Source organism: Coregonus clupeaformis, chromosome 29 (assembly GCF_020615455.1).
Source record: "Coregonus clupeaformis isolate EN_2021a chromosome 29, ASM2061545v1, whole genome shotgun sequence".
Lineage (NCBI taxonomy): Eukaryota > Metazoa > Chordata > Actinopteri > Salmoniformes > Salmonidae > Coregonus > Coregonus clupeaformis.
The window spans coordinates 47,101,797-47,123,449 of NC_059220.1; the positions used below are offsets into that span (position 1 = coordinate 47,101,797).

The 21,653-nt window shown below is 43.6% G+C and overlaps 1 protein-coding gene across 2 annotated transcripts in view; it reads right to left on the bottom strand.

The window, feature by feature from the left end:
* Window positions 1–826: 826 nt before the first annotated feature.
* tsc22d3 (TSC22 domain family, member 3) overlaps window positions 827–21,653 on the bottom strand; it is a 56,057-nt gene continuing 35,230 nt past the window's right edge. Inside the window, exons 1-3 of one of the 2 annotated variants that reach the window (XM_041837074.2) lie at window positions 4,389–5,665; window positions 3,499–3,550; window positions 827–2,520 (exon numbers count right to left, since the gene is read on the bottom strand). In XM_041837074.2, coding sequence (XP_041693008.1) covers window positions 2,215–2,520; window positions 3,499–3,550; window positions 4,389–4,510 — 480 coding nt within the window. In that variant the 5' untranslated portion in view covers window positions 4,511–5,665 and the 3' untranslated portion in view covers window positions 827–2,214. Of the gene's footprint in view, window positions 2,521–3,498; window positions 3,551–4,388; window positions 5,666–21,653 lie in introns of those variants that run through there. The other variant, XM_041837064.2, reaches the window with a different exon arrangement.

Genomic DNA, 21,653 nt, shown 5'->3' on the forward strand with positions numbered 1-21,653 from the left:
ACTGTTAGTGGACTGAGACCTGTTGGTTTACCCATCATGCTACCAGATATGTACTGTTAGTGGACTGAGACCTGTTGGTTTACCCATCATGCTACCAGATATGTACTGTTAGTGGACTGAGACCTGTTGGTTTACCCATCATGCTACCAGATATGTACTGTTAGTGGACTGAGACCTGTTGATTTACCCATCATGCTACCAGATATGTACTGTTGCTGGGTATGCTGTCCTAGGGTGTACTAGCTTACTATACTCACTCATGTTCTCATGGCATGGGTGTAGCCCTCAGCTCACAGACCGGGACAGCACAGTAGAGAACCCACAAACCCACACAAACCCACTCCAGTTACACACTAGCTGCCAATATGGCTGAAGGATGTGTTATTTGGAACAAAGTATTATTTCTTCTTCAGTCTAGCTGCTCCTTGGACAACCATTATTACTTAGTTGTTTGAAAAGTTCAGAAATGCAACTTTGGACAAAGATTTAAGAAAACGTTGTGGACTTTCAATTGACCGACACATGTAAGCTACATTTAGTTTATCTGTAAAATGATCATTAGTTAGATGTCCCAATGTTTTCTTGCAAAAAAAGCATTAAGCTTTAAGATGTAAGCCTACATGTAAATTATTCACTTTTGCATAATTACTCTAAGATCTTAGATAACTTAAACCAAATAGCAGTGGGTCTTGAAGCTCTTATACCCATGGCTGACATGAGTTGTTGTTGCAAGTGGTCAATGTATGCGAAATAGTTAAATGATATAATCGTGTTACTCTCCATTTAGATTGCAATACAAGAACAACTGAAAGGGAAACAACATAGCTTTAGTGTAAACATAAGGTTTATTGCAAATGTGCATTTTGCATCCATTAAATCATTTTTTTTTATATATATACACCTGTTTCATGGACACAATACAGCAACGATACCCAACGTTTAGCAAAAAAACATTACTGCTAACAAGAGTTCTCCCTGTGAACGATGTACACATGGTCCGGGTTGCTTGGTTTAGTTTGGAGTAGTAATGAGACAAAAGTCTTTGGTAGTTAGAAAACACAAAGTCCATTGTGGAAATATGGTATTCCTCTGGAGATAGGCGCTACGGTCATGCCATTGATTCAAGTTGAGGTTGGCATCTGAACAGAACACGTCTGCCAGGTCAGGATTGCATTCGCAGCCTTTAGAACATCAGCCGGTCAAATTCATCTCCAGCCCACTACTCTGAACACGTTAGTAGAATGGACAGAGCTAGGCAAAATGGGTAGTAGATACTTCCATCCCCATAATAAATCATTTAAACTGAACAGTTACAATGCTCCTATTAAGTATTCCACTTTGTTCAGAATCACAAAACAAAGTGTAAATTAGCAGGATTTTCCCCCATAAGCAGCACACCCCTAACTGCAGATAATACAAGCAATGATGTTCTGAATCATGATTACGGTAATCAGTTATCACCAGTGAGGTTGAGATAGAGAAGCAACAGGCCTCTCTCTCTCTCTCCCAGCAACAGTCCAGCATCTCCTAGATCCTCTTTCCCCTCTACTCTTTCTGCTGGAGCTCAGGTTTGGTTTCCTTTTGACATGTTGCTTCTTAAGGAATATTGACAGAGAATATCAGCAGATGGTGATAGGTGGGAACAGTCATAAGATGGTTGAGATATTCTCGGACGGACTCCTCAGAGCTTGTACTATCAGAAGTTAGAAGAAGAAATCCACATGGGCGGTCTAGTGGAGACTGGAGGGCCGTCTCTCTGTCTGTCTTGGAGAAGATCTCCTTTTTCCTTGGCTGGACCAGGAGAGGTAAAATGGAGGACGGGCCACTCTGGCGTGGAGAGGCATCCCCAGGATCAGGTCCCCGGGCCAGCCCTGTCTCTTAGCCCTCTCCCCCCTCTGTAGCAGGGGTGGTAGAGAATGGCTGAAGGGTTGGCCCTCCTGGCCCCAGAAGGCCGGAGCCTCCCCTCTGTCCCAATGCGAGCGCTCTCCGGCTGGCTACATGAGCCCTCTCGTTTAGCGCTTTTGTCTAAAGAGAAATAGTCTAGATGTCGTAGGACGGGCTTATCATAGCTAATAGCCTCAGCCTACAGCCGCTAGTTAGAGCGTCTTTTCACGTGCTTCGTTCGTCAATTGTGTTTCATCATCTGTTACAGACAGCTTCACTGAAGTTGGCAGCGACGATTAGTTTACAACTGGAGTTCCAAGGCAGAGCCACTTATACAGCAGAGCCAGCGCTGATGGGGCAGGACTGGTCAGGGTTACGGAGTCCCATCTGGGCTTGTTGCTGGTACTGCTGGAGTTGGTACTGGTTGTCCAGCTGCAGGGGGACCAGAGCGTCGGGGTCGGACTCGGAAGGAACCCGTTCCCGGAAGCTCTCCATCTGTTCTGGACTGGCCAGGTTCTTCAGAAGGCTGTTCTCACGTTCTAGCTGATTGTTCTTCTCAGCCAGCTCTCTGATCTGCTCCTTGAGGATCTCTACCTCCTCTCTGACCGCGTACATCAGGTGGTTCTTCACCAGATCCTAAGATAGGAGAGAAGGAATGAGATCTACTGTTAGAGAAGTCTGTTTACATTTACATTTTAGTCATTTAGCAGACGCTCTTATCCAGAGCGACTTACAGGAGCAATTAGGGTTAAGTGCCTTGCTCAAGGGCACATCAACAGATTTTTCACCTAGTCGGCTCGGGGATTAGAACCAGCGACCTTTCGGTTACTGGCACTACGCTCTTAACCACTAAGCTACCTGCCACCCGCGTTTAGAGAGAGAGAGAGAGTTCTTTGCAACTCATACAAACTAACCATAAATCTATCAATGTAGTGTGATTTATAGCATAAGCTTAACCTACTGTGCCTTACAAAACACTTGTAGTAACTTGTAGCAACAGGCCATATGGATACAGAGATTTGTACCCATATGGCCTGTATTAAGGTCTAAAGTTTATCAGTAAACTAAATATTGAATAGTCTGACTGTTGTTTCTGCCTGCCTCCCTGTCTGACTGAGAAAGCAGCAGAAAGAACATAGTCACATGCCACATCACGTGTATTTAGCGTGTAGTACTGTAGCCATGCAATGCTGCAGGCACATAATGTTCCATCACTCCAGTATCCCTGCACAATGTAAATATGGTATTTGAACTGACTTTTTTAAAAATATTTCATGTATATAGTATGCTTTCATATTTCTTATTCTTATTTCTCGTGTGTTTTTCTTTCTTTCTAGTAATACATTGTTATTGATAATTGCATTGTTGGGTTTTGAGTTAGCAAGAAAGGCATTTCACTAAACTTGTGAATGTGACATTTAAAACTTGAAGCTTCTACTGTACTATACTTGTAGTTGAGTAAAGATTAGTCTGCTATGATTACCAACGTATAGTATATGATTACTATGGGCAAAGTGCATGAATGTGGTGGGATATGGAATAGCCCAGTCAACTTTTAAGGGTTACTGGCTTACTATTAATGATAAAGTGTATAATGTTGCTTCTGATACATACCATTGCCTGTTCTATCTTGTTGTCAATGGCAACAACGCTAGCACCCGAGGCACTGTGAAGGAGAGAAGAAGATAAGTCAACATATCAAATCAGAGCATTGGATCACAACGAAAACAAACTGGTGGCCTACGATGCTTTCATACATTTACATTTTAGTCATTTAGCAGACGCTCTTATCCAGAGCGGACTTACAGTTTGTGAGTGTATACATTTGTCATACTGCCCCCCCCCGTGGGAAACGAACCCACAACCCTGGCGTTGCAAGCGCCATGCTCTACCAACTGAGCTACAGGAGGCCCTACGCACAGATGCTGACACCAGACTGCCTTCATGGCACCAGATCCAGCACCAAGGTAACTTATTTTAAGTATTTTGAGATGCAGTTGCCATGTAATGCCATCATCACAAATGTTTGTTTAATTTGTGTTTAGGCTATGTGTGTCCATGAATGAACCTAGCTACAACTTCTAACCTATTTTAGATTGGGCATGTGTATGACAAAACCAGCCTGCCTGCACCACCCTTGTTCTACAACTGTGCATTTTTTTTTTTGCAACCTAGCTAGATACATTGTTCAGCGCTGCAAAGGATGACATAATATTGATTACTTTGTATCGAGATTGTTTCAAGATACTCCATCCACTTTTGTGTTTGAAGACGCATATTGGAGTCGCATAAATTGCATTACTCCGACTGCACAGCATTACGGTATTTCTAATTATATCAATTCGAATCCCGGCATTACCTGGCTTTGTTTAGTCTATTTGCAAAGAAATAAATATGACTCTCAATCTCGAATTACAACAATTTTGATTAAATATTTGAATGAAATCTATTACGCACAAATTACGCATCAATAACACACTAAATCAGTACGGCTATCTATTTACCTGTTGTCGAGTTTTACAGACACCACATCTCCTCCTACTAACGAGGAGAAGAAGGAGATGCTGAAGTTATGCAACTGATAGACAGCAACCTCCATTGGCGTTTGGAAGATCTCCGTACTCATGTTCAGCACCAGACCCGTTTGGAAAATGCTTCTCGCCACGTTTGCGATTGGTTGAGTAGATTAATCTACCTATAGATAAAAATCCGGGGTTACTGTATTCAGCTTAATCACTCGACTGACTGCACGACTCGATTCGGTTGCTTCTGTCGTGAGTTGCTCTAGGTTGATGTCGGGTGATATGAGCCACGTTCGGTTTCAGGCGACTGATTCTATTTTTGCCACCGGAGACACTTATAGCTGAACTGTCTCCTGACGTCACCTGACGCTAGAATAAATTATGCAAATGAGCCTTGGCATGAGTTCCCATCTGTCCCCTTTCTGAACTCCTACAAACACAATAAGCGCTCAGTTGACCCGCAGACCGAATTAACTTACACCCTGAAGCAAATAGGCAAAATAAATGCACAAAAAAAAAGTGTGTGCTTATGGTTTTTTCCGCGCATTTTTTAAGTAAAAGGTTTTGGTTGTATAACATGTCATATACAGACTAGGAATAACTGTTGGTTTGTTTTTTTTCGTTGATGTTTTGCATCAGCTGATAATACTTTTAAGGGAACGCTACAACTGAATTATGTATAATTATTATCGTATATTATACCTATGTATTGCTATTTTTCATTCAATCATTCATTTGTCAGGGACATGTGCAACAGTATGTCGAGATTATGAAACGGCTAGACTATAGAGGCAAACTAGAATCCGGATATATTGAATGCACTAATAATTCATGCATTATTGGTTTATAACAGGATGTCTACATACTGTTTGTTGTTTTGAGTCGGTGTTATCTGCAGGTGCGATATTAGAATAAATTACAGCATGTTCCAAACAGAAGTTTTTGGGGAACTCCTTTCCACCCACTGCAAGGCTCTGGTAGTTTTCCTTCCTCTCCTCTAGAACTCTGCTACCACCTGGTGGCGAGAGTTAAAGTTTCACTTCTTCATAATATTTAATTAAAGGTGTCATATTTTAAGGAGGACAAATAACCAGCCTACTTGGGGGAGCATTTAGGATTTTGATGCATGGAATTAAAAATATATTAGAGCTAATTTGTAATGTGCAATGTGTTTTTTTGTTGTCCTAAAAGGCTCTCCCTATCAGGCAAGAGTTTCAGCATAAGAACATCTTATAGGGGTCAGTATTGTAATAATTATTGGTCATTTAGCAGACGCTCTTATCCAGAGCGACTTACAGGAGCAATTAGGGTTAAGTGCCTTGCGCAAGGGCACATCGACAGATTTTTCACCTAGTGGGCTCGGGGATTAGAACCAGCGACCTTTCGGTTACTGGCACAACGCTCTTACCCACTAAGCTACCTGCCTCATCCATAGATAGCCCTACGTAGTGCATGCACCATAATAGCTGTCTTGTTGCTACGTGCATTCACTATATAGCAACACAGTTATAACTTTAACACCTCCATCTCCACCTCCAAGGGACCAGCAGGATCTATGACTCATTACAGAGCCTCCCGAATGGCACCATATTCTCTATATAGTGCACTACTTTTGACCAGGGCATATAGGACTCTGGTCAAGAATAGAGCACTATGTAGGGAAAAGGGTGCCATTTGGGACACATCCCTGGATCTATGAGTCATGATACAGCCAGCTAGGCGTTGAACCAGACTTTCCATCAGATGTCCTGGTCTGAAAGCCAAGCAAACACATTCTAACAGATTTAGTCACTGTGATCTGGATCCCCATGGTGACCTCTAGAGGCCCAAGGCTTTGGATCCCCATGGTGACCTCCAGAGGCCCAAGGCTTTGGATCCCCATGGTGACCTCCAGAGGCCCAAGGCTTTGGATCCCCATGGTGACCTCCAGAGGACCAAGGCTTTGGATCCCCATGGTGACCTCCAGAGGCCCAAGGCTTTGGATCCCCATGGTGACCTCCAGAGGCCCAAGGCTTTGGATCCCCATGGTGACCTCCAGAGGACCAAGGCTTTGGATCCCCATGGTGACCTCCAGAGGCCCAAGGCTTTGGATCCCCATGGTGACCTCCAGAGGCCCAAGGCTTTTGGATCCCCATGGTGACCTCCAGAGGCCCAAGGCTTCGGATCCCCATGGTGACCTCCAGAGGCCCAAGGCTTTGGATCCCCATGGTGACCTCCAGAGGCCTTTGGATCCCCATGGTGACCTCCAGAGGCCCAAGGCTTTGGATCCCCATGGTGACCTCCAGAGGCCCAAGGCTTCGGATCCCCATGGTGACCTCCAGAGGCCCAAGGCTTCGGATCCCCATGGTGACCTCCAGAGGCCCATGGCTTCGGATCCCCATGGTGACCTCCAGAGGCCCAAGGCTTTGGATCCCCATGGTGACCTCCAGAGGCCCAAGGCTTTGGCACTGTGTACTTCCCTAAATAATGCACTACTTTTGACCAGAGCAGGGCTTTGGTCAAAAGTAGTGCACTGTTATATTTAGGACGTAGGATGTAGCCCAGAGGGAACTATGAGTTTCACATTATGTGGAAAATAGACAGACAGACCATTAAGTATATGGAATATCCTGTGCTTACCGTTCATGGGAAAAATCATAACTAATCATCCTGAAGGTAAGCCTCTACGATGCAGAGAATAGCATAAATGCATAGACTGACAAGTGGGAGTGAGACATACAATGAACACCAAATCACAAGCCATCCGTTTGTCACCCAGAGAACAGGGAAGATGTCTCTGACAGACTCTTATTCTCTGTAAACACAATGTATGTTCTTCACCCATAGACAATGGACCCACTGTCCTACTGGAAGCAAAACAAGGGTCCAGAAAGAAGAACAATGACAGTGTTCCTTTCTTATCAAACACAATGGTTCAGTATTTTATATACAGACAGAAGTATTTTACTACGATATACATCCAGACTTCCAGATCAATTTTATTAAATGTTGCAGAGGAATATAACTTCCCCAGTGATTATTAACCGGTTACAAATCAACCAAATGTCCACCTTCCCTACTCTTCCTGACTGTCCCTGTACCTTCTCAACAAATCAACCAAATGTCCACCTTCCGTACTCTTCCTGACTGTCCGTGTACCTTCTCAACAAACCAACCAATCCCCTTTATCTTTACAATGTAATGTCACATTCAGCCATCCACACGCTCCGAACATGTTCCCGAACACCCTCCGACCACGCTCTGAAAACGCTCTGAACACACTCCGAACGTGCTCCGACCACCACTTACCGCCGATACCCCCTCTGGGACAGACTAGGTGAGTAGGGGGGTTGGTAGTGGTAGTTCATGGCTCTCGCAACGCTGCTCAGACGTCTCTGTGTCTGCAGTGGGGCTGGGACGGCAGCAGACGGCTCGGCTAGTCGCTGGATAGTTTGCTGGGCTGGCCCAGGGGGTTGGAGAGGTGGTCTGCCTCTGGCCTGGCTAGGGAGTGGGACAACGCGGGGATGCGACCAACAGGCTCCCATCCCAACGACCAACCAACGAATGAGAGGATAGTGGAGAGACAGGGATGCTTTCACTGTTCTATTATTCACCATTGTTTCTGTTTTTTCAGCGATCTCTCTCTCTCTCTCTCTCTCTCTCTCTCTCTCTCTCTCTCTCTCTCTCAAAGCACAAAGAGAAAACTGACGAGGATACCTCTGGATGTTGGCCAAGGCCTATGCACAACGTAGCACACAGTGGCACTCATCACGGGATGTTCCAAGGCCGTATTAGGACCATACCGTCAGCAACCATTCTCACGCAACAGCTGTCCATGCACTGAATGTGAACCTCATTCACAATGAGGTAGAATTCTTTAAATTGAAACATTTCTCAAATGTTTTATCTAGTGATTACTGATGGAATCTTTTGTGACACAGACTGGAATTTTAACGGCTTAAATTCTCTAACTGTCTCATAGATGCATAGCTAATCGTCATACTGATCTCTATGGTTGAATTAAACCCTGTTTGTAATAAACCACTAGTCTTTCATTATTCTGTGACACGGAACACGTAGCCAACCTCTGCAGTATGTTCTTATATCAAAACGTCAGGGTTTTTCTCAAGAGATGAGTCAATACAGTTAGACAGAAATGGGACTTGCACAGTTTCATTTGGCAGTCTTTTTTTGTACCTGGGCAAAATGCTAATAAAAATATTGAGTACTGGAGCTACAGTTGTTATTCACATTTAAAACAAGTTGAAGCAGGACATGTCGAAAAACAAGGGCATTACATTACATAAGGTTGAAGATGAAACGTGTGTCAGTCTTATTAGTCCAAAGACTAGCTATAGAAACCACTAATTGAGCTGTGGCACGTCAACAGGGCTTTCCTTTCATACCCCTGGTTAATAATGTGTTAATGTGGGAAGGTGGTGTGACCAGGTGTATGATTGATAGCTATAGGAACGGTTCGGTTTTTAGAAGATCTGGCTAACTTACAGGCAGAGTGCAAATAGTGAAACTGTCACTGAAAGAAATAAAATAATAATATGTATGCACTCACTGGATAAGAGCGTCTGCTAAATGACTAAAATGTAAATGTCACTCAGTATTATGCCAGACCTCTTGAAACTGTCACTCGGTATTATGCCTCTGATGCAGTTGTAATACGTTCAAGTTCAAGTCGTTGATTTGCCATTTTTTGGATGTAAGATACAGTCTAACCCTATCAGATAAATGTCAGTTAATGTTAGACATAATGCCACATACAATGTCAGAAATAAACTGTAGCTAGATAGAGATTTGACACATCATTCTGAATGATGATGATCCCACACTTTGATCCCCACAGAGCCAACGTATTGTAATGCAGACTAATTAAACAGATATCCATACAGATATTCCCTGACATGGTGGGAACACAGGGACAGATCAATGGTATTACCCTGGAACAAGTCAATCTCATCTCCCTGTTAAATCCCTCTCTCGGTCGGTGGCCCGTCAATACACCTGGGAACAGTCCTTGTCATTTCTCCTCTAAACTATATGATTGTATTCCAAATGGCACCCTATTCCCTATATAGTGCACTTCTTTTGACCAGAGCCCTATGGAACATGTCCAAAAGTAGTGTGTTATATAGTGAATAGGGTGCCATTTGGGACGTACCTACTGTTACCTCCCCTCTAAACTCTACCATGACCCACAGGAAGTCAGGGCAGAACACTGGAGGTCTGGGCAGGTCAATGACAGCTGATCTCCCTCCCTTTGTAGAACTCACGGAATTAGAATCCATTCCAAGTTAGAATAGAATGAGAAGTAATTCTATGATGAATTCTAGAGCCCCCTTCTCAGAGACAGGGCCATTATGGGGTGTATTAGTTGATAAGAGAGGGAGTTAAACATTATGAGAGATTGTCAGTCACCATATCAGCACTAACTAGGGTATACAGTATCTTTCATGGGAGTGGACTCATGTTGACATCTGTAGATGTTGAATACAGTAGAAATGATCGAATAGATAACCTTCCTGAGAACTGGGAAGAATCCATGGTTCACTGGGCAGATGGCCAGGTGTAGCCGACTCAACACGCCACAAAAGGTGATTCTTCATCTGCTTGCCAAGTGGCACCCTATTCCCTACGTAGTGCACTACTTTTGACCATTGCCTATAGGACTCTGGTGAAAAAATAGTGCACTATGTAGGGAATAGGGTGCAATTTGTGCTGCAGATCAATTTTTCTGATGGCCTATATGCGACCAACAACATGTATACTGTTCCGCTGGAGCCCAGAGAGAAATGAGGCGTGTAGAAAATAGTATATTATTCTGCTTCTGTTGCGCCCATGCCTCTACTTTACCTTCATGTCATTGTGTGGTCAGGTCTCCTCAACAGTTCTGATCTCCTCACACCATCCGTGTTAGCATGTTAGCCTGTTAGCCTGTTATCTGGTGCCACTGAAGAGAGACGCTTATATAAGTCGGCTATTTGAATAGGTACAACACTGGCAGACAGACAGGCGCCGTGCAGTGTTTGCCGCTACGGGTGTGTCCCAAATGGGCCAATAGAATAGGGTGCCATGATGGACGCACCCTACGTCTACACCTGAGTGAGTTGGGAGAGTTTTCCCAAGCTGCCAAGCATCAGACCAGACAGTGAACCGCTCTGGTTGGTGAAACATCTGTGCTAACAACGACCCAAGTCGCTCTTCACAAGAGACACACTCTGGGTGGTGCCTGGTTACACAACAAAATCAACAAGCCACCCAGTCCATATTAACAGCCTCACCATTCACATGGAAACACATGCAGTAGGCTACGTACAGCGCCATGTTGTCATTCGATGACATTCAATGACAAATACTCTGCTTTTTTTTGTTGATATGAGAATTATACGATGGTCAACACCAGCAGAAAGGGATGCATTGTTGCCTCGCACAAGCATGTATGCTCAGACACACGCACGAACACGCACATACACAAACAGCTCTCTGAGGGCTCTTTGTCATTCTGAGCACCCCCTCTCTCCATGTTGCCTGATTTTCACGCCCTCACCAGAACCATGTTCTCCAGGAAGTGATATGATAACTAACATGGTCCAATGAGACAGTAATGATAACTAACATGGTCCAATGAGACAGTAATGATAACTAACATGGTCCAATGAGACAGTAATGATAACTAACATGGTCCATGGCCAATGAGACAGTAATGATAACTAACATGGCCAATGAGACAGTAATGATAACTAACATGGTCCAATGAGACAGTAATGATAACTAACATGGTCCAATGGGACAGTAATGATAACTAACATGGTCCAATGAGACAGTAATGATAACTAACATGGTCCAATGGGACAGTAATGATAACTAACATGGTCCAATGAGACAGTAATGATAACTAACATGGTCCAATGGGACAGTAATGATAACTAACATGGTCCAATGAGACAGTAATGATAACTAACATGGTCCATGGCCAATGAGACAGTAATGATAACTAACATGGCCAATGAGACAGTAATGATAACGAACATGGTCCAATGAGACAGTAATGATAACTAACATGGTCCAATGAGACAGTAATGATAACTAACATGGTCCAATGAGACAGTAATGATAACTAACATGGTCCATGGCCAATGAGACAGTAATGATAACTAACATGGTCCAATGAGACAGTAATGATAACTAACATGGTCCATGGCCAATGAGACAGTAATGATAACTAACATGGTCCATGGCCAATGAGACAGTAATGATAACTAACATGGTCCAATGAGACAGTAATGATAACTAACATGGTCCAATGAGACAGTAATGATAACTAACATGGTCCATGGCCAATGAGACAGTAATGATAACTAACATGGTCCAATGAGACAGTAATGATAACTAACATGGTCCATGGCCAATGAGACAGTAATGATAACTAACATGGTCCAATGAGACAGTAATGATAACTAACATGGTCCATGTCCAATGAGACAGTAATGATAACTAACATGGTCCAATGAGACAGTAATGATAACTAACATGGTCCAATGAGACAGTAATGATAACTAACATGGCCAATGAGACAGTAATGATAACTAACATGGCCAATGAGACAGTAATGATAACTAACATGGTCCAATGGGACAGTAATGATAACTAACATGGTCCAATGAGACAGTAATGATAACTAACATGGTCCAATGAGACAGTAATGATAACTAACATGGTCCATGGCCAATGAGACAGTAATGATAACTAACATGGCCAATGAGACAGTAATGATAACTAACATGGTCCAATGAGACAGTAATGATAACTAACATGGTCCAATGAGACAGTAATGATAACTAACATGGTCCAATGAGACAGTAATGATAACTAACATGGTCCAATGAGACAGTAATGATAACTAACATGGTCCATGTCCAATGAGACAGTAATGATAACTAACATGGTCCAATGAGACAGTAATGATAACTAACATGGTCCAATGAGACAGTAATGATAACTAACATGGTCCAATGAGACAGTAATGATAACTAACATGGTCCAATGAGACAGTAATGATAACTAACATGGTCCATGGCCAATGAGACAGTAATGATAACTAACATGGTCCATGGCCAATGAGACAGTAATGATAACTAACATGGTCCAATGAGACAGTAATGATAACTAACATGGTCCAATGAGACAGTAATGATAACTAACATGGTCCAATGAGACAGTAATGATAACTAACATGGTCCAATGAGACAGTAATGATAACTAACATGGTCCAATGAGACAGTAATGATAACTAACATGGTCCAATGAGACAGTAATGATAACTAACATGGTCCATGGCCAATGAGACAGTAATGATAACTAACATGGTCCAATGAGACAGTAATGATAACTAACATGGTCCAATGAGACAGTAATGATAACTAACATGGTCCAATGAGACAGTAATGATAACTAACATGGTCCAATGAGACAGTAATGATAACTAACATGGTCCATGGCCAATGAGACAGTAATGATAACTAACATGGTCCAATGAGACAGTAATGATAACTAACATGGTCCAATGAGACAGTAATGATAACTAACATGGTCCAATGAGACAGTAATGATAACTAACATGGTCCATGTCCAATGAGACAGTAATGATAACTAACATGGTCCAATGACACAATAATGATAACTAACATGGTCCAATGAGACAGTAATGATAACTAACATGGTCCAATGAGACAGTAATGATAACTAACATGGTCCAATGAGACAGTAATGATAACTAACATGGTCCATGGCCAATGAGACAGTAATGATAACTAACATGGTCCATGGCCAATGAGACAGAAATGATAACTAACATGGTCCATGCCCAATGGGACACAAATGTATTTACAGGGGTTGTCTTTCAAGTTGCCATTTCAGTAATTTGATTGAGTTGTTTTGCATATCTTTTGAATACAAACATTTACCAATGGGAACGAATTACAATTATATCCTCCTAGTATGTTGTCCAAATTGAAAAAGCAGTGGAAAATGCTGGAGTCACTATATTATATACTGACAGTGTTGTCATGCAAAGCAAGACTCTTCCATTACAACTGGATCTGAAAACATGAAAAGCTAAAATGTTATGGCCTTCAGCCTTCCTCCATAGGAAGCATCTTTGTGGCGCTCTGAAAAAAAAGCATGAGCTGCCTTGAGTTGAGTCATGTACCAGAACAAAAGGTTACAGAGGTCAAAGTCATCCGTTTGTGTTTTTCTGCTCACACACAGTACAGATTTACCTCAGATGTGGATGCCTTCTCTGAACAGGAGGCTTCACAAGTGCTGACGGTATAGAGTGAGTGGGACAAAGTGTGCCGAGAAATCCCAAGACCATCCACACCTGTCTAAACTCAAAGCTATATGCAATAACGGGCAGGTAGCTTAGGGGCGGCAGGTAGCTTAGTGGTTAAGAGCGTTGTGCCAGTAACCAAAAGGTCGCTGATTCTAATCCCCGAGCCGACTAGGTGAAAAATCTGTCGATGTGCCCTTGAGCAAGGCACTTAACCCTAATTGCTCCTGTAAGTTGCTCTGGATAAGAGCGTCTGCTAAAAATGACTACAATAATAAAATAACGCAACGGTTCCACTAACAAAGGGCCCTGTCTACTCTTTACTGAAAATGGTCAACAAATGTTGAATTCATAAAACTGTACAAATTACAGACCAATCTCAATTTAGCTGGCTCTCTCGAAAACTTTAGAGAAGCTTGCATATAACAGATTAATAAAATATCTTTAAAAAAGGAAAGTCTCTTATACAAACACGAGTATTGCTATAGAAAATCTCACTCTACCTACATGTCTGTTACTTATTTAATTGACTAAATACATAAGGCGAATGATCGCAAAGGTCATTCATTCTGTATTTTTATGGATCTCTCAAAAGCATTTGATGCTGTTGATCATAATATTTTATTCCAAAAACTTGAAACTATCGGTGTGAACGAACAATCTCTGATTTGGTTCTCCAGCTACCTAAAGGATGGAAAGCAATTGGTGACTTTCAAATGAATAGACTCCCCCTTATGGAGTGTGTTGTGCCACAGGGATCAATTATTTGACCCCTATTATTTCTGATCAATATAAATGATCTTGCCCAATGCATCCAAAGTACTCTCCCAGATATTATTTGCTGATTATATTAGTGTGTTGTACTCTCACAGAGATCTCAATTATCTTATTAATGTTGTAAATGATGAACTGTGGAATATCTCAAAGTGGTTTAAAATCAAAAAATGGTCACTGAATCAAAAAAACCTAATGTTTTATTATCTGGTCCAAAGAACAGAGAATCATTTCCAGACTATATAGGGTCCATATTGATAATATAAACCTGTTGATCAAGACTGTACAACACACGTTCTTGGTGTTTTGATTGATGATGAATTGTCATGGAAATCACACATAAAGACAAGAATCTCTAAGATCGCCAAAAAAATGGGGATACTTTGCAAAATGAGATATCTCGTAAACATAAGCACTGCTCTCAGTCTCTATGGTGCAATGATCCGTTTCTGTAGCATTACATGGGTCAGCACACAACATACCAAACTACTGTCAATCTATCGTCTGCAGAAACCCTCTGTAAGAATAATATCATCTGCTGGTTTTAGAGACCATTCAGCATTACTTTTCAAACAATTAGGACTCCTGAATATTTATCAAATTAATTATCTTCAAGTTGCTCAATTTGTTTACATCTCTTTAAATCACTTATTACCCTCTTTCTTCAAAAAAGATTTCACCACCACATATGAATTCCAGAACTACTCAGCAAGAAACAGACAACAGCTACGCCACCCACTGTTCAGGAACAACCACCCACTGTTTAGGAACAACCACCCACTGTTCAGGAACAACCACCCACGTTCAAGAACAACCAATTACGAATCACGTACAGAGGCCCTATGATCTGGAACTCACTCCCACCTGATTTGGCCAAACTATCCCCATCATTGTTTAAAAAATGTTGTTACTGTCCATTACAGCTCTACACCCCCAGTTGTAACTTTCCATTACAGCTCTACACCCCCAGTTGTAACTTTCCATTACAGCTCTACACCCCCAGTTGTTACTGTCCATTACAGCTCTACACCCCCAGTTGAAACTGTCCATTACAGCTCTACACCCCCAGTTGTAACTTTCCATTACAGCTCTACACCCCCAGTTGTAACTTTCCATTACAGCTCTACGCCCCCAGTTATAACTGTCCATTACAGCTCTACACCCCCAGTTGTAACTTTCCATTACAGCTCTACACCCCCAGTTGTTACTGTCCATTACAGCTCTACACCCCCAGTTGTAACTTTCCATTACAGCTCTACACCCCCAGTTGTAACTGTCCATTACAGCTCTACACCCCCAGTTGTAACTGTCCATTACAGCTCTACACCCCCAGTTGTAACTGTCCATTACAGCTCTACACCCCCAGTTGTAACTGTCCATTACAGCTCTACACCCCCAGTTGAAACTGTCCATTACAGCTCTACACCCCCAGTTGTTACTGTCCATTACAGCTCTACACCCCCAGTTGTAACTGTCCATTACAGCTCTACACCCCCAGTTGTAACTGTCCATTACAGCTCTACACCCCCAGTTGTAACTGTCCATTACAGCTCTACACCCCCAGTTGTAACTGTCCATTACAGCTCTACACCCCCAGTTGTAACTGTCCATTACAGCTTTACACCCCCAGTTGTAACTGTCCATTACACCTCTACACCCCCAGTTGTAACTGTCCATTACAGCTCTACACCCCCAGTTGTAACTGTCCATTACAGCTCTACACCCCCAGTTGTAACTGTCCATTACAGCTCTACACCCCCAGTTGTAACTGTCCATTACAGCTCTACACCCCCAGTTGTAACTGTCCATTACAGCTCTACACCGTCAGTTGAAACTGTCCATTACAGCTCTACACCCCCAGTTGTAACTGTCCATTACAGCTCTACACCCCCAGTTGTTACTGTCCATTACAGCTCTACACCCCCAGTTGTAACTGTCCATTACAGCTCTACACCCCCAGTTGAAACTGTCCATTACAGCTCTACACCCCCAGTTGTAACTGTCCATTACAGCTCTACACCCCCAGTTGTAACTGTCCATTACAGCTCTACACCCCCAGTTGTTACTGTCCATTACAGCTCTACACCCCCAGTTGTAACTGTCCATTACAGCTCTACACCCCCAGTAGCTTGACTTTCTGCTTAGATTTTATTTTACCAGACTTGATTTTCCCTCACGTAAAATGTATTAACCCCTACAAAAATGTCCATTAATTATAATCCACATAATAATTCACATTTCCTGTTGCTGTATTGCACTATATAGGGAACAGGGTGTCATTTGGGATGCACCCGGTATACTGTAGCTGCTTTGATCGTCACTGTCTTTTCCACACTGACTGAGAGCATTTGTCCCCAAGGTGAAAGAGAAGCCATGGACTGGAGGGAGCCCAAACGACAACTGAGCTCAAATTAGATTTACAAATCACATTACCATCCGTCTACAGCACCACAATGATTATTACGTTTGCAACAAACTAAGTTAGAGCTTTCCCGATCCAATGTGGACGAGTTCCGACTAACAAGGAAGTCACCGTAGTTGATTATTGTCACGCCCTGACATAGAGTTCGCTAGTTGGTTTGGTCAGGGTGTGAGTATTCTATGTAATGTATAATTCTATGTGGAGATCTAGTATGTCTAGATCTATGTTTGGCCGGGTGTGGTTCCCAATCAGAGGCAGCTGTCGATCGTTGTCTCTGATTGGGGATCATACTTAGGTTAGCCTGGTTGCCTAGCTTAGTTATGGGATCTTGACTCGTGTTTTGGCTTGTTGTGTTGTAGCCACTGTTTGAGCTTCACGTTTCGTTGTTTTGTCATTTTTGTCTAGTGTTTATTCGTCTTAATAAACATGTACGCATACCACGCTGCACCTTGGTCTGACCCGTCTCTCAACGATCGTGACAATTATAACATATCTGTGGCCCAAATGGCACACTATTCCCTAGATAGTGCACTACTTTCCACCAGGCCCCAAAGAGCCCTGGTCAAAAGTAGTGCACTGAACAGGGAATAGGCTTCCAATTGGGCCACATTAACATTTTTATCAGTAATATTGAATTGCGGGTTTTATCTGCATTAATTTCTCTGTTCCAAATGTAATTTTCTGGCAGTAAATTAGGTAAAGAGCTCAATCAGAGGATACGATTAATTGATACGGTTTCAGTTCTGGTAGCGGAGGAATAACAGCTACTAAGTGGAATGAAAGAGTCATTCTGTGGTGTAGACACTTTATGAACAAAGTGCTAATCTAGGATCAGGTTCTCTCCAGTCAATGTAAGATTTTTTTTCAATATGATCTAAAAGCCTATACTGATTCTAGATCTGCACTCCTACCGTGAGATCCTTTATGAACACGGGGCCCCGTATTTCTAGTTCTATTGAACCCGTTCTTCATTCCAGACAGAGGCTGCTCTGGGCTATAGGGGGAATCTGATATGAACATGGTTGTGAGTACAGTAGGTTCTCAGAGAAAGGCACTGTTCAGTAGGTACAGTCCAGTACCCACAGCCTGCATGATAACCAACCCAGGGGAGCACCGAGGACAGAGAATGTGTGGTTTGTGTCCTGAATGGCACCAGTATGAAATAATGTACGCACTCACTAATTGTAAGTCGCTCTGGATAAGAGCGTCTGCTAAATGACTAAAATGTAAAATGTAGTGCACTACTTTCGTCAAGAGCCTATGGTGTACTACTTTTGACCAAAGCCCCATAGGGCTCTGGTCAAAAGTAGTGCACTATATAGGGAATAGGGTGCCACTTGAGACAAAATCCAGACACAACTGTTCCAGATGTGACCGATTCATCCATGTACCGTGGAAGTGGTTCCGTTAACCACACTGACTAATTAATAACGTATTGTTTTCTACAGATCTGTCTCCGTGTGTTACACACGGCCGGTGGGTCACGGCTAGGCCGGAGGCAATCAATGCTTCCAATTACACAACGGCCTCCCATATCACGGGGCCTGCCGATGGGGGAGGAGGTGAGTGTGTGTGTGTGTGTGTGTGTGTGTGTGTCTGTGCGTATGGATGTGTGTGTGTGTGTGTGTGTGTGTGTGTGTGTGTGTTCTGTGCGTATGGATGTGTGTGTGTGTGTGTGTGTGTGTGTGTGTGTGTGCGTATGGATGTGTGTGTGTGTGTGTGTGTGTGTGCGTATGGATGTGTGTGTGTGATGGGGGGAGTAACAGAAGAAAGCGAAGCCTCTCTGTCACAGCAGGCTTATATTACCGAGTCCATCTACAGTGTGGAGAGGAGTTGGGAGCAGGGCAGGGTTGAAAAAGAGAGGCGTTGCACACACACGCGCGCGAACACACACACACTTGCTTGCACGCACGCACACACACACACACACACACACACACACACACACACACTTGCTTGCACGCACGCACACACACACACACACGCGCGCGAACACACACACACTTGCTTGCACGCACGCACACACACACACATACACACACACACACACACACACACACACACACACACACACACACACACACACACTCACCTCCTCGCCTCAATTTACTGCCTGACTGATCCACTTCTTCTTCACAGTGCACAGGCTGATGAAACATACATGGACTTTACATAAGGCCCTACAGTGGTTTACGTCTCACTGACAACCCTGCCACTCACTCTCTTCAACTAATATCTATGTAAACTGTGAAAGAGTGCTCTGTCCTCACGACCGTGACAGACTGGGGAAACACTCCCTTTACATGTCCCCATCATGCATCAAGTCCTATCTCTGACAACTGTTCAAGAGTGGAGAGTTCCCTTTTCATAAATATCCCCGTCAGAGCCAACTCATATCTCTGTCAACTCAGAATATCTCTGTCAACTCAGAATATCTCTGTCAACTCAGAATATCTCTGTCAACTGTGAAACTGCAGCTGCAGGTACTTTACTGTCTCACAGACAGTGACCAGTGACCATCTCACAGGGGAGAGATCACAAATACCAGAAACACAGAAGACAAACATGGGACCCTGAATGCCCAATTAAATTGGAATTACGGTATATGTTTTGGGACTCAACTCATGTGGAGGGGGAAAATCAATTGGCATCAAACGCAGCTGCCACATCATTTGAAGTTGTTACTGTAAGAGCTCGACGGGGAGGGAGGCTGTCTGGGAGTTTCCAGGAACAGGAACCATATCTTTCCTTTCCTGAGTTCAAAGCCCCTTCTGCTGCACTCCTCAATCCTCAATAAGGCCTATATTCTATGGGGCTTGAGGTAAAATATAGTGTCTAAATTGCTCTGTTTCCTCTCACCACCATGGAGAATGGGTCTAAGTTTCCTCTCACCACCATGGAGAATGGGTCTAAGTTTCCTCTCACCACCATGGAGAATGGGTCTAAGTTTCCTCTCACCACCATGGAGAATGGGTCTGAGTTTCCTCTCACCACCATGGAGAATGGGTCTAAGTTTCCTCTCACCACCATGGAGAATGGGTCTAAGTTTCCTCTCACCACCATGGAGAATGGGTCTAAGTTTCCTCTCACCACCATGGAGAATGGGTCTAAGTTTCCCTCTCACCACCATGGAGAATGGGTCTAAGTTTCCTCTCACCACCATGGAGAATGGGTCTGAGTTTCCTCTCACCACCATGGAGAATGGGTCTAAGTTTCCTCTCACCACCATGGAGAATGGGTCTGAGTTTCCTCTCACCACCATGGAGAATGGGTCTAAGTTTCCTCTCACCACCATGGAGAATGGGTCTAAGTTTCCTCTCACCACCATGGAGAATGGGTCTGAGTTTCCTCTCACCACCATGGAGAATGGGTCTAAGTTTCCTCTCACCACCATGGAGAATGGGTCTAAGTTTCCTCTCACCACCATGGAGAATGGGTCTAAGTTTCCTCTCACCACCATGGAGAATGGGTCTAAGTTTCCTCTCACCACCATGGAGAATGGGTCTAAGTTTCCTCTCACCACCATGGAGAATGGGTCTGAGTTTCCTCTCACCACCATGGAGAATGGGTCTAAGTTTCCTCTCACCACCATGGAGAATGGGTCTGAGTTTCCTCTCACCACCATGGAGAATGGGTCTGAGTTTCCTCTCACCACCATGGAGAATGGGTCTGAGTTTCCTCTCACCACCATGGAGAATGGGTCTGAGTTTCCTCTCACCACCATGGAGAATGGGTCTAAGTTTCCTCTCACCACCATGGAGAATGGGTCTGAGGTTCCTCTCACCACCATGGAGAATGGGTCTAAGTTTCCTCTCACCACCATGGAGAATGGGTCTAAGTTTCCTCTCACCACCATGGAGAATGGGTCTAAGTTTCCTCTCACCACCATGGAGAATGGGTCTAAGTTTCCTCTCACCACCATGGAGAATGGGTCTGAGTTTCCTCTCACCACCATGGAGAATGGGTCTAAGTTTCCTCTCACCACCATGGAGAATGGGTCTGAGTTTCCTCTCACCACCATGGAGAATGGGTCTAAGTTTCCTCTCACCACCATGGAGAATGGGTCTAAGTTTCCTCTCACCACCATGGAGAATGGGTCTGAGTTTCCTCTCACCACCATGGAGAATGGGTCTAAGTTTCCTCTCACCACCATGGAGAATGGGTCTAAGTTTCCTCTCACCACCATGGAGAATGGGTCTAAGTTTCCTCTCACCACCATGGAGAATGGGTCTAAGTTTCCTCTCACCACCATGGAGAATGGGTCTAAGTTTCCTCTCACCACCATGGAGAATGGGTCTGAGTTTCCTCTCACCACCATGGAGAATGGGTCTAAGTTTCCTCTCACCACCATGGAGAATGGGTCTGAGTTTCCTCTCACCACCATGGAGAATGGGTCTGAGTTTCCTCTCACCACCATGGAGAATGGGTCTGAGTTTCCTCTCACCACCATGGAGAATGGGTCTGAGTTTCCTCTCACCACCATGGAGAATGGGTCTAAGTTTCCTCTCACCACCATGGAGAATGGGTCTGAGGTTCCTCTCACCACCATGGAGAATGGGTCTAAGTTTCCTCTCACCACCATGGAGAATGGGTCTGAGTTTCCTCTCACCACCATGGAGAATGGGTCTGAGTTTCCTCTCACCACCATGGAGAATGGGTCTAAGTTTCCTCTCACCACCATGGAGAATGGGTCTAAGTTTCCTCTCACCACCATGGAGAATGGGTCTGAAGT